Below are 19015 nucleotides of genomic sequence, written 5' to 3' on the forward strand. Positions count from 1 at the left end.
GACAGGAGCCATCCCCCCCCCCCCCCCCAAACAAGAAGGTTTTGCTGAAACAAACTCTGGTTACACCGTTCCACTTCAAACTTAACTGGAGGGGGGCTGGAGCTGAAGGGAAGGGACAGAGGTGCTAAAGTCCCATGTGGGAGGGGGATAGAGGGAGAGAAGGGAGAGAGAAGACACATTGGTGTGGGGGAGGAAGAGAGGGGAGAAGCTGAACACAGGGAGGTATACAGAAACAGAAGGGAGATGATGGGCATGGAGGGGAGCATAGGGATAGGGACACAAAGGGGAGATGCTGCATGAGGATGTTATTTGGATACAGAGGGGGAAATGCCAGACATGGGAGGGGGTGTATGGACACAGAAGGGAAGATGCTAGACATGGGGGAGAATAGGAACACAGAAGGGAGATGCTGGACTTGGGGGGCATAGGGACACAGAGGAGTGATGCTGGACACAGGGGCCAAGGATAGAGACAAAGAGTGGTGGTGATGAATGCAGGGAGATGGACACAGGGGAGATACTGGACAGGGAAATATAGGGAACACAGATAAGGGAGATACTGAACATGGGGAAAGATAGGTACACAGAGACAGCAGATGGATGGTGAGCAAGGAGAAAGAAGAAATGCCAAATGGGCAGGAGATCCTGGTGAGTTAAGAGAAGACAGAGGAGAAGACATGAATTGAAAAATAAAATGTCCAAACAAAAAAGTATATAAAAAAATTATTTTCTATTTTGTGATTAGCATATGTGTATTCTGCCAGAGTTGGTGTTGGGCCCAGGAATGTACACCTTGGGATCACACCCAAATCTGGGTGCCACACAGAGAATGCAGGAGTACAAGTGCAGAGCCACTTTAAACGCAACTAATCTACCTGTATGCTTTGGATGTCTTAGTGGACATTGCTGGACATCCTGCTTGAAAACTGACCAGAGAATCTATCACAGCAATTGGAATTCAAAATTTCTGCTGCAATTCTGTCACATTTTTTTATAGCCTTGAGTTAGTGATGGATCCCAGACTTCTCTCTCTCTGTCTCTAGCCCTCTTCACTAACTGTTATTGCAACTGCAGAGAATTAACAGGACAAAAAAAAAGTACAAGTTAAGTGAAGGGTCTATTTTTCTGCAGCCAGAAATGCTTAGTGGCTAATTGGACACAGTTAAGCAGTTTTAACTGGGGACATAACTGGGATTAATGGTGATTAACATGTCCTAGTGGATCTCTGACTGAACCTGAGCTCTGGAGTACAGCCAGGCAGGCACAGGGGCACACTTGACTGGCAATGACCTTGTGGCAGCTAAGCATACTTATAGTCTAAATACAGGCATCTAGTGAGACTGCAGGGACCACACAAGCAGACCACCAGACTCAATACATGCACATATCAGCATCTTGGGGCAGAAAGCACACAGACCCTAGAAACCAGATGCAGAGACTCAGCATATCTAGAAAAATCTGGAATGAATGAAGGCAAAACTCAACCAGTAACCGACAGAAAGTCCCAGAAATAGGCCAGCCTTCTTAATCACCTTCCTATCATGGGATACACACATCTCCTGTTCAAAGTACATACATAAAAAGACTGATGCACACGGGGCTGGTGGTTACCTAAGTCAGTATTGTCTGGGTACAAAATGAAGAGCTTCCTCTCAAGGTATCATAATAGGGGCAAGTCTAAAATAAGCAAGATTAACCTGTGCTCTGTCCTGTTCCTGAGGAAAGGTCGCCCTCTGCTGCCACATTCTAGACTTGCAGTACTGAACAATAGCATAGCACCAGAACATAGGAGGAAACAGAAAATGTTCATCTAAATAAAAGGACAGACCTCTGGTAAAAGGATCTAGTCAGCTTTAGGAAGATTTAATCATTTGAGTTTAGCCAGGGTTCAAACAGTTTTGCATCCTCGGCAGGGCCAGGTGACAAAGCAATAACCCCTCCACCTCCGTATTTGAGAGATTCTCATCTCAGCCAAAAGGCCAAGAAGAGAATTCACGGCTCCCATGCTACAGTTAACTTCCCATGTATAAGGAAAGTGAAGGGATTCTGGATTTTGCTCTAAATTTTCATTAGTAGCTCAACATGACCTCTGTACTGAATAAATGTGTGGAAACACTTTTCAAACAGAAAATAGTGACATTTCTGGAATCGATGGATTGCAGAACCTGAGGCAGGTCTTGTCTGACAAATCTGATTAATTTCTTTGACTGGGTGACCAGAGAGTTGGATTGAGGGACAGTGCTAGATGTGCCATATTTAGACTTTAGCAAAGCCTTTGATACAGCTCTGCTCAGATGACTAAAAATTAAACTGAGTACCCTAAAGTGACTGAATGGGTTAGGAACTAGTTATAGGTGGTATGTAAGTATTTAAAATAAATAAATAAGTGGAAGGCAACAGAGGGTAGTGGTAAATGGAGCTCATGCTGATGAAAAGGATGTTACCAGTCGTGTGTCGCAAGGTTTGGTTCTTGGGCCGGTTCTTTAACAATTTTGTAAGCGACAGTGCCAAACGGCTGTCTGACGCCAACATCAGCAACAGGGTAGATACCCCTGATGGTGTGAATATAAGGGAGGACCTAGTGAAGCTTGAAGAATGATCCGGAATTTGGCAGCTAAGATTTAATGCTAAATGCAGGGTTATGCATTCGGGCTACAAAAATGCAAGGGAGCGGTACAGGATATGGACAAGAGTACTAGTATTGGGGGACTTGAGTGTGATCGTTATGTGATGACCAAACAGTGGCCAAACAGGTAGAAAAGGTGACAGTAAAAGCCAGAAGGATGCTTGGGTGACAGGGAGCGGAATGGCCAGTAGGAAAAAGGAGATGCTGATGCCCCTGTAGACCCCATTTATAAAACGGTTCACAATTCTGGAGACCTCCCCTTCAAAAAGATATAAATAGGATGGAGTCAGTCCAGAAGGAGGCTACTGAAACGGTCACTGGTCTTCACCATAAAGCGTATATGTATACTTTGGAAGAAAAGCAGAAGATGGGAGATATGATAAGAGACATTTAAAACCTATGTGGCATAAACGTGCAGGAGGTGATTCTCTTTTAAATTGAAAGGAAGCTCTGGAATATGGAGGCAAAGGATGAAGGTGAAAGGGGAGAGACTCAGGAGAGCCCAAGATGGTTAGTACATAAGTATTGCCATACTGGGACAGACCAAAGGTCCATCAAGCCCAGCATCCTGTTTCCAACAGTGGCCAATCCAGGTCACAATATACTACTACTATTAGCATTTATATAGCGCTACCAGACGCACGCAGCGCTGAACAACTGACAGAGAGACAGTCCCTGCTCAAAGCGCTTACAATCTAGGTAAAACAGACAGACAATATAGCTGGCAAGATCCTCAAAAAGTACAAAACATTTTATGCTGCTTATCCCAGAAATAAGAAGTGGATTTTCCCCAAGTCAATTTTAATAACGGTCTATGGACTTTTCCTTTAGGAAGCCGTCCAAACCTTTTTTAAACCCCACTAAGCTAACCGCCTTTACCACATTCTATGGCAATGAATTCCTGAGTTTAATTACACATTGAGTGAAATACAATTTTCTCCAATTTGAATTAGTAGTAGTAGTACTTTGTAGCTTCATTGAATGCCCCCTAGTCCTAGTATTTTTGGAAAGAGTAAATATACGCTTCATGTCTACCCTTTCCACTCCACTCATTATTTTATAGACCTCTATCAAATCTCCCCTCAGCCGCCTTTTCTCCAAGCTGAAGAGCCCTAGCCACTTTAGCCTTTCCTCTCAGGGAAGTCATCCCATCCCCTTTATCATTTTCGTCGCCTTTCTCTGGACCTTTTCTAAATCCACCATATCTTTTTTGAGATGCTGCGACCAGAATTGAACCCAATATTCGAGGTGTGGTCACACCATGGAGCGATACAAAGGCATTATAACGTCCTCATTTTTGTTTTCCATTCCTTTTCTAATAATACCTAACATTCTATTTGCTTTCTTAGCCATAGTAGCACACTGAGCAGAAGGTTTCAACATATCATCAATGACGACACCTAGATCCCTTTCTTGGTCAGTGACTCCTAAAGTGGAACCTTGCATGACGTAGCTATAATTCAGGTTCCTCAATCCCACATGCATCACTTTGCACTTGCTCACATTAAACGTCATCTGAAATTTAGACGCCCAGTCTCCCAATCTCGTAAGGTCTTCTTGTAATTTTTCACAATCCTCTTGCAATTTAACAACTTCAAATAACTTTGTGTCATCAGCAAGTTTAATTACCTCACTAGTTACTCCCATCTCTAGGTCATTTATAAATATGTTAAAAAGCAGCAGTCCCAGCACAGATAGTAACTTAGGAGCTTCTTATTGTGGCTCCATTTTTTTTGTTACCGCTCTATTGAATTTACCTTGGAGTTATGCTGAAGTGCAAGGGTCATTTAAGGGGACCCTAGGGCTGTTGCGACAATGATTATCAAATATGCAAAGATGGATCCTTAACACATGGAAGCAAATACAAAGAAAATACAAATAATCGATAAGACAGAACAAAAGATCATACTACAAAACTAAAATAGGGACAGACTACAAAGACACAAAGAAATTATTATTATTAGCATTTATATAGCGCTACCAGATGCACACAGCGCTGAACACCTGATACAAAGAGACGGTCCCTGCTCAAAAGAGCTTACAAAATTATACCAACTAGTGAACAAACTCCTAGACACCAACTCGGTCACTACAATGAATACAGACATCCCACATGAAGATAAACTGGTTAAGTATTTCAATTAAAAAATTGTAAACCTACACAACACACTACCTCAGGACACCACTGACATCGAAAACTTCCTTAATGAATTGGACCCTACTGGACTTAGTCAAACTTCACCCTCCTTACCGTTGAAACAGTTACCCAGGCGATAAGCAGGTTCTCCAACACTCACTGTAAACTAGATACCTGTCCCAGCTACCTAATGAAATCCGCCCCTAACCGCTTCATAGCAGACCTCACATCCCACCTAAACTACATGCTTCAGCAAGGTCTCTTCCCTAAGGAAAAAGGCAATATCCTACTCACTCCGATACCAAGAAGAAAACAAACAAAATCACTAACTACCGTCCAGTAGCATCGATCCCGTTGGCAGTCAAACTGATGGAAAGCATGGTAACCAAACAACTTACAGATTACATAAACAAATTCTCAATATTACACGAATCACAGTCAGGTTTTCGCCCCGTCCAAAGCACCGAAACAGTTCTAATCACTCTCTTAGCCAAATTCAAGCAGGAAATAGCAATAGGCAAAAACATCCTTCTCTTCCAATTCGATATGTCTAGTGCATTCGACATGGTAAACCATAATATATTAATAAGATTAATAGATAAGTTCGGGATTGGTGGAAACATACTTAGCTGGATTAAGGGCTTCCTTACCACAAGAACATACCAAGTAAAATCAAACTCAAGCATATCACCGCCGTGGAAGGCAGACTGTGGAGTACCACAAGGATCACCGCTATCATCGATACTCTTCAACCTTATGACGACCCCGCTAGCCAAGTCCTTATCCAACCAAGGCCTTAACCCTTCCATATATGCAGATGATGTCATAATATACATTCCGTACAATACCAAACTAACAGAAATCACCAACAAAAAAATCAAGCTCAGCTTGAACATTATGGACTCTTGGGCAAATGCATTTCAACTAAAACTCAATAAAGAGTCCTTTGCAGCTTGAGTAATGTAGGTTTAGATAAGTTCGTGTTGATTCTGACGTGTTTCTAGTTAGTAAGTCGATCAGGTCTGTCATGTATCCCGGGGCTTCACCGTAGATAATTTTGTGAACCAGGGTGCAGATTTTGAAGGCAATGCGTTCTTTGATTGGGAGCCAATGTAGTTTTTCACGAAGGGGTTTTGCGCTTTCAAATTGCATTTTTCCAACATTGTCTCATCCTCTCATCCCAACATAGCGCCGACAAGCCCACAAGTATCAACACCCCAGAACATACCCTTCCTATCTCAGACAGCCTGAAAATCATCGGCGTTACAATAGACCGCAACCTAACACTTGAAAGCCAAGTGGCATCCACAACAAAGAAAATGTTCCACTCAATGTGGAAACTCAAACGCTTGAAACAATTCTTCCCGAGGGAAACATTTCGCAGCCTAATACAATCAATGGTACTAAGCCACGTAGACTACTGCAACGGAATCTATGCAGGATGCAAAGAACAAACCTTAAAGAAACTCCATACCGCTCAAAATACGGCAGCTAGGCTGATATTTGGAAAAATGCAATGTATTTGAGTCCTTTGCAGCTTGGGTAGTGCAGGTTTAGGTACGTTCGTGATGACTCGGATGTGTTTCTCATAGGTAGGACGATCAAGTCTGCCATGTATCCCAGAGCTTCACCGTAGATAATCTTGTGAACCATTTTGCAGATCTTGAAAGCAATGCGTTAATTGGGAGCCAATGTAGTTTTTCGCGGAGGGGTTTTGCGATATAGTATCGGGTTTTTCTGAAGATAAGTCTGGCCGCCGTATTCTGAATTTTTCTTCTGAGTAGACTGATGTCTACTAGGCAGCTGTTTTAGAAGTATTTGAAAAGAAAAATCTGAAATGCTCTGAGACTGGCATTCCACCTATGCAGCACATCTATTATCACCCAGGAGGGAACAAGAGAAGCTTACAACTGCAGGAGAATCACTCCATAGCCGTTTCAAGAGAGCACATGTCACGGAACAGTTTGGCCTTAATTGCTATCCTGGAGAGCTCTAGGACAAAAGATTACAGTGGACCATTTCATTGGTCTCCTTTATGTTTGAGCAAAACAAAGACCATGTATTGTGAATGTACTTTAAGAATCGTGAGATGGATATTATGGATGTGAAGATTTCTTTTTCCAGTTTGTAAAAAGGCTCAAGTTATTTCTGGTTACTCATCAAGAAACATTGTTCTTGAATGCCTCTTTTCTTCTAAGACTTCCTTGTAAGTGTACAGTAAACTATGAAAATAGCGTGTCTTATGGGCCCATGAAACGGGGCCTAGGCTAGTTCAAATTCATATCCTACTTCTGGCCAGCTGACTGATCTCTCTTCTCCAGTACCAACAGACAGGGGCCAGGTACAAAGCAGCACTACTAGGGCAGGGAAAAACCCACCAACAGTGCCTGGATTGTGATCTGGATTGGCCACTATTGGAAGCAGGATACTGAGATAGCCATGTTATGTATGTGTACCTACATAGGGCTGTGTACATCTCTACAAATGAGCGGTAGCAGTAATATCAAATGTTTTCTTCTGGATAAGAACATAGTGTTACCATCCAAACAACCTTCTAAGCTGCGGTGGGTGCATTGGGGCAGGTGTCAGTGGGAGCTGCCTATATTCTTATTGTTGCATAATACAGACCTGTGCACTGCACCTTCCTGCTTCTGAGCTCCTTACTCTCTCTCTGAAGATCCTGCCTTTGACTTATGCTGAACATGCACAGTCTAGAATTAGATTTGAGGGCTATAGATATATGTCATCAGGGTGAAATGGACAAGGTAAAACTGTCAGGAGGAGTTGTTAGAAAAGTACAATATATTGTGACAATTCCACTGTAGCTGTTCATCAATACGATGACAGAACAGTGATTAGTGTCAATTAGGAATGATGGATCGACAATGCAGGTGATGTAGGACCACAATTAATGGCTAGGAGGGAGATGGTGACGAGTGCAATGTTTGACATTGAGAGGATAGTCCTGAAGGTCCCACTGAGGCTTCACCATGCCTTCTCTCCCTGATCACATCAGACACTTCCAGCTCACGCTGAATTACATCTCCCTGGGTGTGTCTCTGAAACTGATCCACACAGTAAACAAGTCGGGGGCCAGAGGGATGGGGGAAGATAGAGAGATGAAGGGCCAGAGTAAAGTGTGAGAGGCTATGAGGAGATGGGAGGGAGAAGGAAGAACAGAAAAACTGCCCCCTGAAGACTATAGGAAGGTACTATATGACAGCAACAATGAGGGTTACAGACCTGCTTCACTCTTTTTGTGAGCATTCATTCATTGGTTGCTTTGCAACTCTTACTAAATTCTTTGGTAATATCGTGTTCGGTTACTGTAACTCACTTCACTGTGGTTTACTTCAAGCACAGATTGTTCAAAATACCTCCCTCAGAGTGGAGGAGTAGCCTAGTGGTTAGTGCAGCGGACTTTGATCCTGGGGAACTGGGTTTTATTCCATTGTCCCAGGTATAAATAAGTACCTGTATATACTACGTAAACTGCTTTGAATGTAGTTTCAAAAACCACAAAAAGGTGGTATATCAAGTCCCATTCCCTTTATTAAGATACTCCTTTGGGCTAAGAAATTTGACAAGGTTCCCAGTAGCATAGAAAGACAATTGATTTAGGGCGGGCCAAAAATTTCAAGTCTGCCCCCAAAGTAAAGCCAAACCCAAATTTAATTTCCACTTCCCCCCTCTCAATAAATAAAATACCTCTGCTGGTGGGAATCCCCAAGCTTTGCCAACTGAAGACCTCTTCTCCGCCGAAAGATACTAAATCTTGGCCAGCTGCCAGCCTCCGCGTATGCTCAGTATGGCGCAAGCATGAAAACTGAGCCAGTTACACTAAAGAAAGGATACAATTTTTGCAGAATTGTGAAGCTAGATTAATTTTTGGCCGTAAAAGGTTCGAGCATGTTACTCCTTTGCTGAGAGATTTGCACAGGCTACTGGTTAGGGCTAGAATAGATTTTAAAGTTGCTTGTTTGATTTATAAGATTTTTTTTACGGCTGCTGTCCATATCTCTTTAGTGTCTTATCCAATATCTCATCAATCCTCTCAATGTAACTAACTGTTCTTTGAATTTAAGTCTTCTAGCCGTTAACATTTGTTATAAATATTTTTCTGATAGCTCTTTTAGTTGTTATTCAGCAAATGGAACATGATTCCAATTCAACTCTGACATATAGAAGATTATTATCAGTTTAGACCAGCTTTGAAAACATTATTTGATAAACATCTAGATTCATGAAAATTCTAAACTGTGATTGAATTCTTATTTTAATCCGCTATGATTCCAGTTGGAAACTGCGGGATATAAAAACTGGGAATGAAATAGATAACATTTTGGGTGCCTCACCTGTGTCTGTGCCACTGCTAGCTCCCAACAGTATGCTGCATACCTTTTAAAATTCTCGTTCACTGTGCAGTCTACGCCAGTTTTCCTCCATTTCTTTACAATATTCTTATCCCTTACACTCCATCCCGTAACCTTTGCTCCCAAGCTACATGCAGATCAGTGTAGACTCTACCTTTCAATCATACTTTCAGCTTGTTGCTTCGATGCTCTGGAATAGGTTCCCCCTTTCCATTCTGAAACTTCCTTCAGTAGGTTTAAGTCTGCATTAAACACCTTCTACTTTAGAAAGGCTTTTCCTTAACTGTGAGAACTGTGTCTGTGGCCAGCCTCAGCAGCTACCCTTCCCTTCTGTTTGTGCCTATGTCATTATTTTATCCCGCTCTCCTTAATGTATGTTCTCCATCTAAGAGGTTTTAATTTAGGAATATAATTAACTTGTAAACTGGAATATAATTATAATTTTTCCCATTGTCTTCCCTAGTCTTTGTCTCTTTGGTTATTTCTCTTCCCTCTCCCCCAACCTTCCTTTTGTTGAAACTGCAGACCACTTAGATGTACTAAAGACTTTGCGGTATATCAAATAAAGATAATAATGATGATGTAGCATTGGTGCAATGTGCAATATTACAGCATCCCAAATATCTCCACCTTTCCTGGGACCAACAAAGGAAGAAACTATTTAATGAAAGCTATTGCTTGGAGCCCTGCCAACTCCCAGCTTTATAACAAAGAATACTGTATGGTTGCTTATAACCTCTAACCCAGATCAAATGTTATTAAAACTTGTATTCACTAGCTTCTCAGCACTTTACAACAGAAAACAGTGACATTTCAGACCTATACCATCAGAGAATATGAGAAGTTCTGAGAGAAGAGGATATTCTCTGGTAAGTGAACATTATTTTGCTTTGTGCTTTGGGAACTTAGACTGGGGTTTAAAGGAGGAACTGTAGGTTTGTGACAGGCAGAATAAAAATATAGAAAAAACAAATTAGCAAGTAATTTGTTTTCTCTATTCCCCCTAGTTTTAACACTTGAACTTTGTACCACAGCATTAACAGATACCCTCTAGCAGGCACTGCAGGACCTAGTTTAGTCTTAGAGGAGAAAAAAAAGAAAGAAAGAGAGAGAGAGAGAGAGAGAGAGAAAAAAAAAGCAAGCGTTATTTACTAGTTTCCATACTGTACAACCCTTTTCCCATAGTTTTAAACTGAAATTTTCTCTAGAAGTTGACACTTTTCCCATAGTTTTAAACAAACCTTTTCTAGAGGTAGAAACTTAACAGCCTAAGAACTTAAAAGGTAGTAGGAAGGCTCAAATCTTGTTCTAAAAGACAGCTATTTTCTATTCTTTGGTTGTGGAGAGGTAGCACTGTTACTGAGCTTAATTAGATGTTAATTAAGATGACAGGAAGTAGAATATTTGTAGAGGTTACTAAGGGCAACATGATTACTGAGTTAGCTTGAAAGGGTATGTTTGAAGCAGTTCCATTAGATTCAAAATTATATAAAGAGGAAAGGTCCCACTTAACTTTCTTTCTGAGAAGTTCTGAGAGAAAAGGACATTTCTCTGCTAAGTGAACATTATTTTGCTTTGTGCTTTGGGAACTTAAAGTTTGGGGTTTAAAGGAGGAATTGTAGGTTAGTGATAGGCAGAATAAAAACATAAAAAGCGATCAACTAATCTCCATACTCTTTTACTTCTAGTTTTAAAACTTGAAATTTGTACCACAGCATTAATAGCCTCTAGCAGGCACCGCAGGACCTAATTTAAGATGAAGGCACTTTGAAGAGAGAGTTCAGTGTGGCAAAGAGACGTTGAGGGTTTCAGCCAACAGATTTTGTCTACTGAATGTAGTAATCCTGTTTGACAAGTAAAAGAGCAGACTGGAAGGAAGTCAGCAAGAATTTGAAATGTATGAAATCAGCATGGGCATGGGATTTCAGCCAAAGGCGTTCAGCAGAGCAGGCACAGGAATGGATTCTAGAGGTCAGCCAAGGCTGGGGTTTGGTATGCCTTACAGAATGGGGAATGGGAGGAGCAAGAGTATCCAGAGCTGAGGAGAGAATAGTATTATAGGAAAAGACAGCCTCATTGACAGACTTGGATAGAAGAGATTTCAAACACTGGAGGACAGAGTAGAAGGATCAACAGACTGAAGATTCCTAAATGTATTGGTTGAGATTGGACAGGACTGGGGCGGAGGGTGTTTAAGTGTGCAAGTTATCAGGTGATGGTCAGAGAGCGGAAGAGCTGAGGCAGAGATACTGGAGAGTGAGAAGTTTGAGTGGGGATAGTGAAGTACTGTTGAAGATGGAAAGAGGATGGTAAAGCGAGAAACTGAGAAGCATAAGAGTCAGAGGGATCATTAGTGGAGTTAGAAAAGGTTCAAAGAAGACTGACCAAAATGATAAAGGGAATGGAACTCCTCCTGGATGAGGACAGGCTAAAGAGGGTAGGGCTCTTCAGCTTGGAAAAGAGAAGGATGATGGGAGAAAATAATGAGTCAAGTGGAAAGAGTAGACATGAAGAGTCTGTTTACTCTTTCCAAAAATACTAGGACTAGGGGGTATTCGATGAATCTACAAAGTAGTAAATTTAAAATGAACCAGAGAAACGTTTTCTTCATTCAACGTGTAATTAAACTCTGGAATTTGTTGCCAGAGAATGTGGTAAAGGCGGTTAGCTTAGCGGGGTTTTAAAAAGGTCTGGATGGTTTCCTAAAGAAAAAGTCCATAGACCATTATTAAATGGACTTGGGGAAATTCCACTGCTTATTTCTGGGATAAGCAGCATAAAATGTTTTTCTACTTTTTGGGATCTTGCCAGGTATTTGTGACCTTGATTGGCCACTGTTGGAAACAGGATGCTGGGCTTGATGGACCTTTGGTCTGTCCAAGTTTGGCAATACTTATATACTTATCCCGATGTAACTACGTCAACACAGGAACACAGGAAATTGTTTCTGGCTGTGAGACAGAAATATTGGCTTTCGGAGATTCCTTTCTATTGGCATATCCGTGTAAATGTTTAGTTAAATATTTTGGATTGAAATATACCTTCTTTTCTTCTGAACATTTGAGAGCTTTCATAGAATTAAAGAAGATCGCAATCTGAGGAGCCTGCTTAATTGGTTGATAATTCAATATACAGTGCAGGGGTCATGCAAGTAACATTTTTTCCTTCAGTGATATAAGCTCCTTTCTTTTCTTTATCCACCTTCTTTGACTTTATAAGAAGGATGATTGGAAATTTTTCTTTGTTTTAGACATATGTAATACTTTTTTCTTCAAATTATTGGATGTTTTTCTTTCACAAGTGTAATTCTTGTTTGATTTGCTTAAAACATAAATAAAGATAAAAAAAAAAAAGCTGAGATTGTACCATGGGGCTTAGAAAGTGTGCCACTGGTGTGTGGGGTATCAAGCCTGAAGGTGTGCCATGGAAGATGGTGGGAGGAGAGATAATGAGAGGTGGGGGTACTGCATGCAGGAGAAAAACGCCAATTCCACCACCCCCCCTCACTCTGTCCCCCTAGGAAAGCCTTTGTAGGTATCACATAAAATCACGCTGTATGTACTTGTGTGACTACTTTGTATGCAGACATATCACCAAGCAATTTTATTTTATAAGAGCCCACTTAAGCACGTAAAAACATTGTTGTATGCGTTGAAGTCCCTTTTAAAAGTACACCCAATGCTATGTATCCATTGGATAAAAATAAGAGTCTAACCTTCTTCACAAAAATGACATTTCATTGGAAACTAGATCCTACCGAATGACACAAAACAATCAAACAATGATGCAAATCATATAGGGCATGGATTCAGGCTGCCAAGAACAACTTGGTTCCTGTTTCTTGGGCCTACAGGAGATGGCTGGTACTCACTTTGTGAATCCTGGAGCGTCATCTGCCCAAACTCCCTGACGTCGGGCTGGTTTGGGTGGAATACCCTAAAAATAAACATTTTAAACATCATCATCAGACGATAGTACAATTAGCCATATATCTGAATGAACCTAAAAGGAAAACATATGTGCTATGGGAAATGCCATTTTGCTGTCTTCTCACACATAAAAGCCCAAGTGGGAAATGAATGTAGCAGTGGCAAGTGAGAAGCAAGCACTCAAACTACAGGATGTATGGCCAGTGAATGCGAGTGCTATAAAGCTGGGTAAGGGATGCAGAGATGCGAGTGCTGGAAGGCTGGGGTATATGGCCATAGTAATACAAGTACTGAGCTGGAAAAAGGCCAGCAATGAAGTGAGAAGAGTGTTATAAATCTGGAAAAACAAAGCAGTAACAGACTCAAGCCAGAGGAGGATTTGAGTGGGGAGCTAGGAGCTACAAATCAAGTTTCAAGTTTATTTATATTTAGGAGATTTTCAGTGTTGGAAGAGTGGTGGTGATAGAGGGGAGGGGGGCAGGGAGGTGTGACTGTTGTAAAGGCTGGGGAGGGGGTTGGAATGGGGGAACCAGGAGGTACAAGTGCTGGGGAGAGTTGGTGAGATCCCAACTGCTGGAAGGCTAGTGGGAAGGTCAATGAAGCGGAGAGTTGTGAATGCTGGAAGGCTGGGGTGACTGGAAGGGCAGATGTGGAGAGCCAATGAGTTTGGCTTAGCTATTGGGGTGGAGGCATGATATGGAGACTGAGTGAAGGGATAGACAAGTTTCTCTGCTGTGGCCATGTCTAGTCAGTTGCCAAAAAAAGGGTGCAAGCAGAGGAGAAGTGTGCATCCTGTGAAGGATAGGCATATACCCCAAGGATCAGAAGAGGGATGTCAAGTGGTACAGCAATAGTTATAAAAAGAGGAACATTTTATATTTAAACATTTTTATTGATGAAACAAAATAACTACATCCAATATCTGGCATAAACACAAATGCCACCGTCAAACTTTCAAAATAGAAATACAATGATAAAGTCCATCATCAAAACTTTTTAACAGTTTCTCCCATCCCCCCCTAACCCTTCCTCCTTCCCCTCTGCATAATTTCAAACGTTTTTTATTGACATTGTATCAGCATCAACATTGTCATGCCAGCTCTGTTTCAGTCTATATATACAACAATTGCTAACTAGCATACAGCATTTATAAATTTTTGCCAACATTATTATCCCATCAATCATACCAGTCCTCCCCCCGCCCTCTCCCATTCCCTCCCTTCCCCCCCCATTTTACCCCAGACCTGGATAACCATTCAGTTCAGCCCGTAGAGTTCACCTTGTATTTAAAAGCAAACTACGGCCTCTAGGGCTTAGACTTTGCAAATAAGGGCCCCAGATAGCCAGAAATGTAACTCTCTTTTTCTGCGAGAGCCTAGATTCCCCCGCCTCCCACGATACCAGCTGATGTAGCTGATTTCTCCAGTGCCAGTAAGCCGGAGGATCTTTGACCGTCCAGTATTGTAAAATACATTTCCTGGCCAAGAGGCTCATCTTACGGAGCATCAATGTTTCAAAACGATTCTGCCCTCTAAAGGACCCCGGGAAAGAGGAACATTTTAAAATAACCCACACAATCTACCATTCTCTGTAAGGCATAAACATATATACATAATAAAATGTATAAAAACAAAAAAAAAACTCATCAAAATTACAGAGCCTTACATATCTTAACACATCAGCTTTACGCTGTTATGACATATTAATCAGTTCAATTCATCACTGAAAGCTATTTGAAACAAAAAAAGGTCTTCAAACATCTTGACTACTCTCCAACGAGATGGCAACAAATTCCATACTTTTGGGCTAGCAATGAAGAAAAACCCAGAAAACCTATAGTCCTCCAATTTTACGTACAAAATAATGGAATATCAATAGGCCTCTGATGGCAGGTCTTAATGTCCTTGGTGGTTGGGGCATATGTGGCAACTGCAACAACCACATTGTTTATTCAACACCTAATAATGTACTAAACTGCGACTGCCTCTGGGGAAAAGGTAATTAAAGCCATCAGAAAAAAAAAATGAATGAAAAATTAATGAATTCTGTTAGAGCAAACAATTTGTAATACAATAGTCCAAACCCCCATTCTTTAATGTGAAAAAATAAAAAAGTTACAGAAGTTCAAACATGCAACTTTCCAAACAGTTTATGGATCCACTAGTAAAAAAGGCCCGTTTCTGACACAAATGAAACAGGCGCTAGCAAGGTTTTCCTCGAAGCGTGTATGTTTGAGAGAGTGTATGTGAGAGTGACTGTGTGTGTGAGAGAGAGAGTGAATGTGCGAGTGTTTGTGTGTGAGAGAGTGAGTCTGGGTGCGAGTGTGTCTGTGAGAGAGAGAGAGAGAGTGTGTGTGTGTGTGTGAGAATGAGAGTGTGTGCAAGTGCGTATGTGAGACACAGTGTGAGAGAGACAGTGTGTTTCACACACAGTGTGTGTGAGAGAGAGTGTGTGTGAGACACAGACTCTCTGTGAGACTGAGTGTATGAGACCAAGAGAGTGTGTGAGTGACTGTGTGACACAGAGAGTGAATATGATACAGTGTGCGACATAGAGTGTGTGAGAGTGAGAGAAAGACATCGACTGTGTGAGAGAGAGAGTGTGTGTGACAGAGATACCTCCTCCCCCTCTGGTGTCAGCACCCCCCCCCTCTCTCTCTGGTGTCTGAGCGTTACTGTGCAGGACGCTGAGCTCTGGCTGTGCTTCAAGGAACTGACCAATCCTATTTAATAGAATGCACCTCCAACATCCTGAAGCCAAGAAACCTCGTGTGGTTGGTCACTTCTGCTTGTGACGAACCCGGAAGTACGTAATGTCAATTCAGGAGATGGATACAGAGAGCAGGAATGCCTCAGCCATGCAGTCAGCTTCAGAATGTTGGAGGTGCATTTTATTATATAGGATGGCATGAAAAGTGGGCCATTCTCAACATTTTGGATCTGCTATTTTAGTCACCTTTTCTCAGAGACACAATTCTCCATTCAATAGGTGGCCAATAAAGTTGAATTAACACAAGAGAAATGATCAAATCTAGAAATTGCTCCAATGATTCAAGAATGTAAATCTCTCATGAATATTCAATGTGTATATCCTGAAAACCTGACTGGCAGAAATGCCTCCAGGACCCAGGTTTGGCAACCACTGAAATAGTCTCTTAAATGCCTCTCCTCAGTTTCTGAAATACCACCTGATTAAATTTTCCATATTTCAGATCTCAGTCAGACTAAAGTAACATGGCCAAATATTGAATTTCTTGTACAATAGGAATACTAACTTTTATACTGGAATGCAAAAGAAAATCTGGTGAGTTTCATATGTGTCACCTTCATCCATGAACTTACATTTAAAATGTAAGATGATCTCAAGTAAATCAACACCGTCACTAACAAATTTATCAATAAAAAAACAAAAGAACTGAATATCATCTGCATTGATCCTAAATTGAAGGCCAAGACAACTAGTAATTTATGAAGAGGGCACATGTTAAACGGCATGGCAGAGACAGCAGACCCTTGCAGATGGTGCATCAAAGGAAGAGAGCTATCAACCCTTTATTACATAACATTTTCTTGAGGCCAAAAACAAAAGGAGAGCCATTTCAAAACTACCCACCAGTCCCTACAGATCTTGTTTAATCAAAATCTCATGAGCTATATCACTAACAATGAGGCAGGTAAAAAAGATGCAATTCCCTCAAGCTGGTAGGGAATTATCTATATGCTGCATATCCAGTACAAATACAATTCACAAAATGCCCTTGTGGAAAAAGCCCAATTCACAAGGGCTCCGATATTGAGACAGTGGGCATTAGACAGGCTAACGAACCTGGAAATTCAATGCAGGGGCCGTATCCAGCCACCAGCATTGAATTTCCAGGGGGGGATTTTGGCACTGCAAACATAGCCAGTTAAGCTAATATTCTTCGGCTGAGTGGCTAGGTTCTAGCAGCCAAAGACAGACCTGCTATTTACACAGGTTTCTCTGGCAACTAAACTTAACTGGTCAGCTGCTGAAAATCAGCAGTAACTGGCTATGTCTCGACAGCTTGGACATGTGGTTTGTGGAAAAGTCTTGGAAGGACCATCAACACTACCTCAGAAAGGAATTTATGGTGCGTGCGGAGAACTACTTTATTCTGGTGAAATTTAGTGTAAGGTGGATCAGCTACTAGGGCCTGAAACTCACTGACTGCCATCCAAAACATAACTTTCCAGGTCAAATACTTCAGTTTAACAGGAATCTAGCGACTCAAAAGGAGCTTTCACTACTTGGGTGAGGACAACATTGAGATTCCATGACACAGTTGGAGGTCTGACAGGGGGTTTTGTTAATAATAAATCTTGCATGAAGCAAACAACTAGAGGCTGTACAGACATGGGCAGTGATGATGAGAATTAATTGCACTTAGATGAACCCTCACAGAGTTGTTTTTCAAATCAGACTCAGAGAGGTGCAGAAGGTACTCATTTTTGTGTAGGGCAGGTGAGGGGATCTAAGGCCTCGCCCTCACACCAGACAGAAACCTCCTCCATCAAAATGAGTAACACCTCTTAGTGAAGGCTTTCCTGGAAGCCAGCAAGATGACGGAGACTCCCTCCAGCAAATCTAAGGATTCAAATTCTATGCTTTCAACATCCAAGCCATGAAAGGGATAGTAGGTTGGGATGCAGAAGAGAATATTCCAATTTCCACAGATCTTTGGATGACAACTCCAGAAAAAGAGGAAACCAGATCTGCCTGTCTGGGTTCACATGAGGATCTGCAAATAATACACTTTTTGCTTATTTACAACCCAAATTTTTAATGACTTCTGCGCAGTCTGTATTGAGGCACCAGTCCTCAATTTTACTTTGAACTTCTTTCTTTTATTTTGGCTGAAGAAAAGAACTTTTATCTTCCCTTCATATTGCAAATAACTTCCCTCATGCCCTGTGACCAGTACTGGATCTATATTTACATCAGCCCCTGCATTAAGTTTCCAAAGAAATTCACACAGAAGTGCTAAGTACAGCTATTTGTTTCTCTATTGCTGGAAGCCTTTGATCTTTGACTCTCTTTGCTTGTGAAATAAGCTGGATTTACAACTGAAAAACCTCCAGAGATCTGCATCAATTGGAACAAAGGACACCAAGATCAGAAACTGTTAACTAAAACCACCACTACAACTTTTGAGTTAATGTTCATATCTATAACTTATACTACCTCTAAAGCTCTGTTATCTTGCTGAAGCTTCCTCAGCATTAAAACTTCCAAATAATTTCACAGGAGTGAAACACATCCATCTGCTGCATGTCTTTGATGAACAGACGTGCCTGTTAAATATTAGATACTGGACTTTAAAAACCAAATTACCAAGGTATGGTTATGGTCAATGACGCCTCTTTGTCATCTGCATATCCTTTACAGCCTTCTCCGGGGTGACTCCCAGGTCCACTCCGATCCACTCAGGGCCTCCACTCAAGGTGCCTAGCGCTCCCACCAGGTGCTGTGGAGGACTTGCAGCCCTTCTGCATTTCCTCGCAGCTGTATATGGGGTGACTACCAGGTCCACCCCGATCTTCCCAGGGCTCTCGCTCCAAGTGCCCAGGGTTTCCAGGTGCTTTTTGGCTAGGATCAGGCGACCCTCAGGGGGCATTTTTCTCTTTACATTTATTTTTCTCCCAGTTACTACTTATGGCTCCAGTACACTTTTTCTTCTTGGTACTGTCCCTTCCTAATTTGTTTCTCCATCTTAAACCACTGTACACTGCAGGAACACATTGTCCACCATCTGTATTCATCATCTCACCATCTCTTTTTTCTTCTTCCTTTTTCTCAGCTCTCAACCTTCAACATTTCCTTCCTTCCATTCATCCATCTCCTTTCTATCTGAGTACATCTCGCCTTCGTCGCTGTCGTCACACCTCTCCTACTCTTCTCCGTACTCTCTTGCTCCTTCTCCTGCTCTCCGC

General features: G+C 41.6%; 1 protein-coding gene across 3 annotated transcripts in view; it reads right to left on the minus strand.

Annotated features, from left to right (window-relative positions):
• Positions 1-19015, minus strand: part of IFT43 (intraflagellar transport 43) — a 79377-nt gene that overhangs the window by 51553 nt on the left and 8809 nt on the right. For all 3 annotated transcript variants that reach the window (XM_030215012.1, XM_030215011.1, XM_030215013.1), the window contains one exon: positions 13007-13071. In XM_030215012.1, the coding sequence (XP_030070872.1) occupies positions 13007-13071 (65 nt within the window). The remainder of the gene's footprint in view (positions 1-13006; positions 13072-19015) is intronic.

This window comes from Microcaecilia unicolor, chromosome 9, assembly GCF_901765095.1.
Source record: "Microcaecilia unicolor chromosome 9, aMicUni1.1, whole genome shotgun sequence".
NCBI classification, from domain to species: domain Eukaryota; kingdom Metazoa; phylum Chordata; class Amphibia; order Gymnophiona; family Siphonopidae; genus Microcaecilia; species Microcaecilia unicolor.